The 10,126-nt window shown below is 44.4% G+C and overlaps 1 protein-coding gene across 1 annotated transcript; it reads right to left on the bottom strand.

Moving 5' to 3' along the window:
* Positions 1–2,998: 2,998 nt before the first annotated feature.
* On the bottom strand, positions 2,999–8,801 carry LOC123058439 (potassium channel KAT6). Its single transcript, XM_044481164.1, has 9 exons — positions 8,456–8,801; positions 8,131–8,346; positions 7,866–8,021; positions 4,930–4,987; positions 4,529–4,846; positions 4,087–4,428; positions 3,962–4,000; positions 3,656–3,841; positions 2,999–3,528 (listed from the first exon to the last, which is right to left on the bottom strand). Exons 1-9 carry the CDS (start codon positions 8,614–8,616, stop codon positions 3,217–3,219), a joined length of 1,788 nt encoding a protein of 595 aa, XP_044337099.1. The 5' UTR covers positions 8,617–8,801; the 3' UTR covers positions 2,999–3,216.
* Between the last annotated feature and the right edge of the window lie 1,325 nt (positions 8,802–10,126).

Raw genomic sequence — 10,126 nt, 5'->3', positions numbered from 1 at the left:
GCCGATGCAACCCTCCGATTCGGTCCTGTTGTCTATCGCCATTGCCGTGGAACAACTGCACTTCAAGACTCGGGAGGAGTTGCGGAGCAAGGCGGGAGAAGCGCCGGAGCTGCCTGCCTCCGGTGGCGGTGCCCGGCGGGAGGAAAAGCCGAAGCTTCCATGGGTGGGATAGGGGTAGTTTCGTCATCTACCTTCAATTAACGTGTATTGACCAAACGGTAACGGTGAAATAGTCTTTTTAAGCTTGATCTAATATGACAGTGGCATTTTTTAGTAGTAAAAATGTTTAGTGGCAAAACCGAGTAGCATTATACAGCCGATGACAAAACTGATAAAAACCCATTTTAGAAAAGACTATAGTACAGAAAACAAAACTGTTTTCTTAAAAACACATAAAACTAGAAAAGGAGAGAAAAAAATAGGACCTGGGCCTGACAATTATCAGTATGGTTGTAAGCGATCGCTCCATGTCTAAATGAGACCTAGACAAATCCTAACCCTTAACTTGTGATTTGGACCAAACCTGTGCGTGTTCTATCATGCAGGAAGGGATCAACCATTAGGCTGATCGTAACGGGAAGTATAATATATTAGTATCATGCGTATAATACTATTTCCGTAATGCACAATATCATAAGTTAGTATCTTAAATTATCTTATTAATTGCCATGAATAGCACAAAGTAGTATAATATTTAGTGAGGAGTATTGTATATTAGTATCATGCATATGATACTAGTCTATGATACTTCCTCTGTTTTTATTTAGTCCGCGTATTAGCTTTAGTCAAAGTCAACTTTGTAAATTTTAATAAAATTTATAAAAAATACATTAACATATACTCCCTCCATTCTAAAATAAGTGACTCAAGTTTGTACTAGCTTTAGTATAAAGTTAGTGCAGACTTGAGTCACTTATTTTGGGACGGAGGAAGTACAATAACAAATCAATATGTACTTTCAGATCATATAGATTTGCTATAATAAATGTTTGTACCTTTTTTTATAAACTTGGTCAAACTTTATGAAGTTTAATTTCAGTCAACTCTAATATGCAAAGTAAATAAAACGGAAGAAGTACTATCTTCGTAGTGTATAGTATCATATATCATCTTATTTACTATCATGCATAACATTTATTATGATACAATATCTACCTATGTTATTTTAACCCTCTCTCTCTCTTCTTTAATTGTCTGTGACATAAGCATGCTTGCGTCCTAAATGCATGTTACCCCCACTATGGCCAGCCTAAGAGCATGGTTAACAATATAGCCAACAATCGGCTATATGAGGTTACCACATCATCTATAGTCAACATGTATAGTAGCTAGTTACTAAGTACTCCCTCCGGTCCTTTTTACTCTGCATATTAGAATTCTCTGAAGTCAAACTTCACAAAGTTTGACCGTATTTATATAAAAAAATATCAATATCTGCCATGCTAAAGTTATACAATATAAAACTTTAAGTCATGACACATCTATTGATATTGATTTCAGATTATGAATGTTGGTACTTTTTCCTATAAAGTCGGGCAAACTTTACGAGGCTTGACTTCAGTCAAATCTTATATGCGAACTAAAAAGGATCGGAGGGAGTAGTACTACTTCATTAATAGATGACCAACCTTACACTTTCACATTGTTTCTTGGAGTACGTGATGCGGCCGGCTGTTAATCTATAACCCGCTTTCCTTCCCTCTCCTCTTCTCTCACATCCAACTCAGCAAACATATCTATAACTACTAATAAAGGAAATATGTATTCTTAGTCCGTCATGATTTTTTAAAGACCTCTTTTCTTTTCTAAAAATAAACCTGCAATACATTAATAAAAATGTTTCATGCCATGGCCCCACTGTACAATCCCCGGCGTTGGTCCAGCTGAGCTAGCTCATGCTTCTATATTAAAACTAATTCGCTCAGGTATGTAACTTGTGACTTTCCCCGCAAAAAATGTAACTTGCCACTTGATGTGAGCAAGGCAGCAACCCACTAGAAATTGACTATTATTTTAAATAGTACCACATCGTTTCTTTAAACCGATTTGTACCATGTTATATACATTAGCTGGCCTCCTATAGCAAGTCGCCCAAGAAAAAAACTTGTGAGAGCAGACAAGAGGCAGGCATTCTTGGATATTTAAATTAATGAAAAGATGGACATGCATGTGGGTGACGACTGAAGATGAGATGGTGATTGTAACGAGGAGGTGCGGCGGTGGTGCCAAGGCCGTACGGGGCTATGATCCGGCAGAGCCGTGGTCCAGACGAGAAAGAGCTCTCAGGACAAATACATTGGTGGGTCGGCTGATGTGTGACATGAAACAACACGGTGACAGTGGGAAATCCCTGAAGAAGAACATTGTCTCGAGCTGAAGCCTCGAGGAGTTGAAATCATGTGATGGTGTTGTGAGTAGATGTGGAGTGGAGTGCGCGCCGGTGTGTCCTTTGGGTGAGCATTAGTTTGATCGATCGGCTAGCAGCCTGCATGCATGAGCTTTGTCTAAATTAAAAAAAGATTTTGTACCTCACCACCTTTGAACGTTGCTGTAATGGGCTGCTGATGAAAATAAAAAATAAAGATAACCAAATTTCAGTGGATCTAATTAAACAAGATTCTGCATGCAACATTGGATGGATCAGTTGGCAATATTTATAGTGGTGCATACATATTGTTTTTATTTCACGATGTATTTGTTAGGATTCATTTTTTTCTCTCTAAAATATCGATCTAGCATCTTCGATCCAGGGTCCCCGATGCGGCAAGTGCAACATTGCAATCCTGACTTGTATGCATTTTTTTTCATGCCTTGGCATGCGCATCCCTGCCGTTGCCACCAGGCGGGTGCTATCGAGCCACACCGATGGATGTTTTGGTATACGCAACATTTTTTTTCCTCCCGTGCATTTTTGCTAGTAATGTTTTAATCCTTACATCCTGCTAACTTACTTTATTATACTTGTTCTGATACGATAACGCATCCTCTCTTTATTTATTCAATTATGTGCCACATCATAAAAAAACTTAATTGGCATGCATGATACACCTTATGATACACGTTTGTTGTCTGTCCTCATCCTCGTCAGCAGTAATCGCTACAGTCCAAAGATAAATCGACTGTCGGTCGACTGATCGATAAATAAAAATCAGTCAACTTGCACGTAGTCGATCCCCCTATCTACACATGAGTTAGAGACTTGAGTACAGTTCCCTGTCAACTTAAGAAGAGGTGATCGCCATCTCTCAGCGCGCGAACGTCATCCACCTCCGCGCCGTCGGCGGTGAGGACATGTCTCGCCGCCATTCCAAACTTGTCTTCCCCAAGCTTCAACAGTTCTTCCAGTGAACCAGGCAGACATACGAGCTTCCCTGCCGCGCGGTTGCCCGCCATGCCACTACCGTGCGGAATTTGGCCGTGGATAACAACACGTATCGGGTCGCCGTTCTGAAACGGGAGTGTGTCATGCCCGAGTTCTCTGGCAAATGTTAGCTCCTCTCCATGTCGCACCTTCAGAGATTCAAGATACTGGAGAGAAAGGTAAAATTAATGCCAAGTTCAGACAATCTAGTAAAACAATTTTTTACACTGAATAATCAGTATATTTTTGCTTCGGGACAACACCTGAATAATGCAGCATATGTGCATATAGTACCTGAACAAAGTTGGAGAATATAGTGTCCCCGTCTGCAGTAGCAGGCCAGATGGTGCTCTGCAAGTGGCTACGGCTTATGCGTATGACCTGGGTTAGGGTTCTGCTCCGGATGGTGAATGGCTGCGGGATGTTGAGCATCACACCGATTTCACCCGCCATGCCATGTGGCCCTATCCTCATGATAAACTGAAAAAAGACAGAGCAATCGCAGGTTATATAGTCGGTGTCCATTTTTCAGTTAAAAGAAGAGTTCATGTGGCCCTTCTTATTTTTCAGCGGTTCCGGCAAATTTCAGGCCGAGCTTACCTTCTCCAGGCCATCGTCCTTGGCGGTTCTCAACACATCCTGAAATGACACACAATGATGTCAGTCAAGGAATATATATACTTACTAAAAGAAAACAGGGCGTGAAATATGTGCAGTGAATTTACCACTTGGCCGGACGCGATGATGTAGCAGTCGGTCGGGATCTCGTTCTCCAGGACAATGTCCATCTTGGGCGGAAAGAACTCCGCCTTCATCTCCGACACGAGCTGCACGACGAGGTTGTCGGAGGCGCCCCGGAAGAGGTAGGAGTCCTCGACCGTGGCCTTGTAGAGGTGCTGCGCGACGGCCGACCTCGCGGCCTTGGGCAGCTCCGACAGCACCTCGTCGGGCAGCAGCAGCTCCGCCATCTGGAACCTCAGCTGCACGCTCTCCACCATCTGCTCCCGCATCCACACCGGCAGCCGGTTCGCCTTCCCGTACCTCGCCACCTGGTCCACCATGTCCCTCTGCAGGTCCAATTAATGGTGCATCATGCATCAACTGCAACTGCGTGTGATGCATTTACTAGTACGCGTTTGCTGCGGCGGGTAAGGAAAAGGAGGGTACCATGCGGAATGTGGTGGTGGCGCCGTGGACGACGAGGTTGGTCATGTTGCCGATGACGTAGCAGGCGACGCCCATGTTGCAGAGCATGAAGAGGATGCTGAAGAGCTTCTCGCCGGTGTTGGCGGCGTGCAGGTCGCCGTAGCCGACCGTGGCCATGGTGGTCATGGACCAGTACACGGCGTACGTGTAGGCGAACCACACGCTGCGCTCCTTGAAGTCGCCCCGGAGGCTGCCGATCCACGTCTGCTCCTTGTCCCGGTAGTGGAACGCGAGCCACAGGTACACGCACGACGCGCAGTGCAGCGCAAACAGAGCCACCTGCATCGGCAACTTCTGTTACGCATGGGCCAACTAGTAATTCGGGTTTGCTGACGAATTTCGTGTTCAAGTATTGTTCTTACGCAGACTAGCTTGATAAACCTAGTCCAGAAGTAGCTCAACCTGGTGTCCTTCTCCAACCTGCAATGTCCATATCCAGATAAATAAATGTGTGTGATTTCATCTTGTTATTAGTACTTCCTCTGTTCACTTTTATAAAATTTTGAAGACATTTCAGACAATGTATAAAACAATCCATTTTTAACTATCTGAAATGACTTACAAAATTGAACGGAAGAAGTACCAACACATCTGTTACCCTCTGTTCACCACCATGCTTTATGTGAACCATTAATGAAATACTCAGATCAATGAATCATCGACGATCTCAGGCTAGTTGTAATGGTAGTATCATAGCTAGTATCATGCATGCCAACTAGACAATTTTAATGAGGTGTCATAACCTTAAATGAAAAAAGAGATGATGGAGTATCATATCGTGATACCGTATCATAATAAATGTTATGCTACTTTGTGTTATGCATGATAATAAATAAAGTACTACATGATACTAATATATGATACTATGCGTTAGGGAGGTAGTATTATACATTACTATCATATGCATGATGCTACTGTATGATACTCCATTATAACCAGCCTCAGTCTCAGATAAGGTCGCTTGCAGCGCGACTGCACTATACAGCCGACAAGATAAGGCCAAAGAAAGAATGCCACGCCGCCCAACTCTATAAAACGTATCTTAAATCGTTTATGGATGCATTATTGAGCACACTCGTACACATTATTAGCCAGACACAAATTCCTAAATGGCCCTGTTGCCAAAGGATTTGACTGAAGTGACTCAAGATCTGACATTTTGTTCCACCCCACATGGATTCTGGCCTCCGAACAGGTGTTACTTGTTTCGTTCTATGTCGACAGACATGCTAATTTTATTGGGCCAGGATATTTGTATATTGGTGTTAGAACATCTCTAATCGATCCCTTCTAATTTAGAGGAGTATATGACTTTCTATCTTTCAGATGAGTATATTTGCCCCTCTAAAAAATTAAGTGTAGTTTCTAACCGAACTAACTCCTTCAAACAATAAATATAAAATCGGTGTAAATTTGATCAAACTAATCCATCGTACTTGATTGGAACTCGATTCAGCCACTACCGTAAGCTATTTCATATAACATTAAATGAATCTAAACGGAAGATTAGATAAAAACTAAACAAACTACTCATCATCATCATTACCATTGACCTCGGCAATCATCTTGTCCCATTCCTCGTCGGTCATGTGGCCGGTGCCCCGGCTCACTCCGCCGCCACCGCCCTAGCCCGCACCATCGCCACCGCTCTCGCCATCTCCGTCGAACCCAGAGCAAGCAAAGGTCGATGATCGTCGTCATCAGGCTCGGGATGCTCCGAGGGAAACCCTACATCTAGGTTTCCTGGTTCGGACGATGACGGCGCCTTCGGTGTGGTTCGCCCTTCTGAGGGCATCGTTTTGGAGGAAGTGCTGGCTGGAGGGAACTAGAGGAGGAGCGGTATTCCATCTACCGCAAGGCCGACGGCGGATCCCGGCGGCATGGCGCCGCGGAGTTTCAGCGACGTGAGCGGGCGGATGGATACGCGCAGGATGGTGGCGCTGTCTGGCGTCGTGGTGGTGTCGATGGCAGGCCTGACAAGGTCGGTGCGTCAGTAACTGCTCTGGAGATGGACTAGCGGAAGATGGTGGCGGCGACTTATGGGAGTGCACCGGACCGGTGCGTGACACAGTCCCGGTATGTGGCTGGACTGAGGCATCTGGCTTTAGATGTTAGGCTTTGGTGCGATGTCTGTTTGGTATTCGGCTCACATATTTGGCACCCCTTCATCAAGGACATAGGAGTAGTGACAAGTGTTGCCAAGATGGTGGCTTCAGGCATACCGATGTATTACTTTGTAAAGTCTTTGTGAATAATTAATAAAGTGGTTGTATGCATCTCCTAGATGCAGAGGCCGGGGTGTATCCTCCTTTTCAAAAAAAAAACCCGGCCTATAGAACTTGTAATGTCGGCGCTCTTCCTCGACACGCTCCGGGTACATGCGGCGAAGCTGTGCCATGTATTCCTACTCGGCACGCTATCGGGGAAGTTTAGTCGGGGGTTTGCACTGTGGAGGCGCACCGGCATGATGTCGTACGCCCACGCCGCCGACTAGTAGGAACCGGTCCTAATCCGTTTGCGGGTATCGTGGTTGGTGATCTCCGCCACCCACACCCCCCATGCTCGCTGCCACATGGTGAGGTACCTACTCTGTGGCGCCGGTGATGTCGGCATGTCAGGGAACCAGGAAGTGTCGCCGCAGGAGGAGGACACAATGCTACGACCATGGGCTCTGGAGCGTGGAGCGGCCGCGGCTGGATTCGGCCATTTTGGGCAGCATGGCGGCAGAGTGTATAAGGTCAAGCGGTGGGGAGAGGGAGATTTTTACTCCAACAACGGCCAGCCTAGTATATTTAGGACCCTGATAAGTACCGAATGTCAAGTACGAGCACATGGCAACTTCGAATGTTTTTGATGACAAGTTTAATGACATGGTTGTATGGATGTTTACTTTATCTATAAAGCGGGTCGAAAATCTATTTCGAGAGAGGATAGCAACTGTACTTGTCAAGCATGACAATTTTTATACTTAAGTTTATTTTGGACAAAGCCTTGCCGCATGTCACCGAAAATTGTCATCCTTGTGTGACTCGAACTGCCAACGTTAGGGTCGGAATGCCGTGCATATGATGCGTGGCACTCATCATTTGGGTATATTTACGGGTTGGGGAGGTCACGGAGTGAAAATTACCCCACTCTAACAGTTTTATGAGATCGGTTAGGTGTGGTTTATTGAAGTAAAATCATATTTATCTCTCTAACATTTTTTAGGGGATCAGTTAGAGATGCTCTTAGAGAGATGAGATACGAAGTAGAAGTACATTGTATGTATGGAGTTGTATGCTCGTACGTAGAGTACCTTGTAAAGAGCTTACTGGCGCGACGCAGCCGCCAGAGCCGGAGAAGGATGAGGAACCCGCAGGGGCCGTTTCTTTTGCCCCTCACGAGCTGGTAGACTATCTGCAACGGGATTGTGGAGGCCACATCCAGCACGAACCACGGCCGCGTCAGGTACCTATAAATCCAATCCGCGCAAAATACGCATGGTCTTATTATACGCACAGATATCGCCAAGAGTCCTAAAGGAAACAAATTAATTCTCAGCGATGAGTATGAGTTAGTACCTCACGGCGATCTTGCTACGGTCGTCGACGAGGAGGTCGGTGGACCTGTCCCGGTACGCGACGAAGAAGGACACGACGATGTCGGCGCAGAAGAAGACGTCGACGACCAGGTCCACGACGAGGTGCGCCCGGGAGGCGGCCTTCTCCAGGGCCAGCTCGAACGGCGACGCCCACGCAGAGTAGGCCACCAGCACGATCAGGAACATCTGCCAGTACCTGCGATCGAGATCAACTCCATCGTTCAAGCTCGCCCACTACGTGGGTTCATGGATCACTTCTAGTACGTGCAGTGCATGCATGCCTAAGGCGATCGAGCCGCGCGCACCTGTAGGGGCGGCCGTATGGGTTGATGACGTTTGGCCGGAGCGGTGGAGGGGCTCCGCCGAGTGCTTCCGGGAGATGCCCGGTAGAGAGGCTGATGTTCCGCGGAAGGAGCATCCTCGACGACGACGAACCTCTCTGACTTCTTACGCCCGCCATGGCCATGCTGACTAGCAGCCTCTTCGGCCGGCCCAGGGTTAACTGGGAAAGTATCGAATCGGTGATGTAGGGTATTGAATGAGAAAGTTTAGTGCTATCCAATTAGTCGAATCCAAAAGAAACAGTGGAATTGTATTTACTTCCTAACTTCCCTCTTAATAATCATTATCAGCCTACCTTTTTGTCTATGACATACAATAATGAGTTGATCTTCCTACCTTAAGGTTCGGCCTCCAAGTATCCGCCGGATAATATGGGAACAAAATTAATGAAAATAAGGAGAACAGGACTTCAAGCTGGCACCTGTTTGGGCTGTCTCGGCCCAACCAGGAAAACACACATAGGGCCCTTACATGGGTTGGCCAGAGCAGGGCCCACTAAATTCGTTTTATTTTTTTATTTCGGAAAAATATTTTGTTTAGTATATGTCTGACGAGTATTTGTCAGAATTCAGTTTTTTAGTTGTCAGAAATCAGTTTTAAAGAAATAGTTAAAAGGTGCAAAAAATGTCATGCATGTAGATATATATGTTCATACGTGGAAATAAAATATTCATCATCTATTAAAAATGTCCCTGTGTAAAATAAATAAAACTTTGGATTAAAAAGGTCAAATATAATTTTATAAATTTTCATATATTCATAAAAAATGTCCATAATGTACATATATGTTGACATGTGTGAAATAAATAAATTATTGCTTATTTAAAAGTTCCATTATTGAGAAAACTATATTCGTGTATTTAAAAGTTTATGTATCCCTTGCATCAAGTTCATAGATTCTGAAAAAATGTTTAGAAACATGTGGGTATATGTTCATATAATAATGGTTTAAAGTCCAAACGAAAGAAAATGAAATAAAAGAAAAAAAGAAAACTAGAAAGAAAAAGAAAAGGAGAAAAAGGAAAAGTTACAGAAACACAGAAAGAAAACGCTGCTGGGCTCACCCGGCTGACAACTCGGATTTTCCATCTATATTTGCCCCCCCCCCCCCCCGTGCGCCACCTAAAAAATCTATATTTACCCCCAATGGTATCGTCCCTCCAGATATTCATTTTTTAAAACCATGTATATTAATTACTTAAAAGGTTATTACTTATTATACTGGTTCCTCTTTCTTTTTCCGAGAAAATTTCAGATCTATTCATTAATTGTAAAGGTGGTACAAAGAACAATAAAAGTAAAATTTACATTCATGTCGGTAGACTACCTGCCTATGCCACGCATAATAGAAAACTTCTCAAAAACACACCATCCAACCTATTATCAAGACTATACTTTGCAATCTCATGTGTCACCCCTTGGCTTGACAATTGATTTTAGAGAGCTTAAAACTTTGTTACAGTCTACAAATACTAAATGTCTCCTTCAGAGCAACGTAAGGGAATTTGACAAGGTTTCTACATGAATTTTTTATGTATCTACTATCTGCATCACCTCGACCTGCAACCCCCCCCCCCCACCCATGTCCTCCCTCGATTTCCTCCTCTTGGTCCCCTCCCTCCGGATCCGATCTA

The sequence above is a fragment of the Triticum aestivum genome, chromosome 3A (genome assembly GCF_018294505.1).
Source record: "Triticum aestivum cultivar Chinese Spring chromosome 3A, IWGSC CS RefSeq v2.1, whole genome shotgun sequence".
NCBI lineage: Eukaryota > Viridiplantae > Streptophyta > Magnoliopsida > Poales > Poaceae > Triticum > Triticum aestivum.
Note: the sequence above shows the minus strand (reverse complement) of the source record. Positions and strands in the feature narration are given on the sequence as shown.

Coding starts and splice junctions, on each gene's coding strand:
- LOC123058439 (XM_044481164.1), bottom strand. CDS start 8,616: ATGGCCATGGCGGGCGTAAGAAGTCAGAGAGGTTCGTCGTCGTCGAGG. Junction 8,022..8,130: donor CGTAGCAAGATCGCCGTGAG/GTACTAACTCAT, acceptor TTGGATTTATAG/GTACCTGACGCGGCCGTGGT. Junction 4,988..7,865: donor GCCAGTAAGCTCTTTACAAG/GTACTCTACGTA, acceptor TGGACATTGCAG/GTTGGAGAAGGACACCAGGT.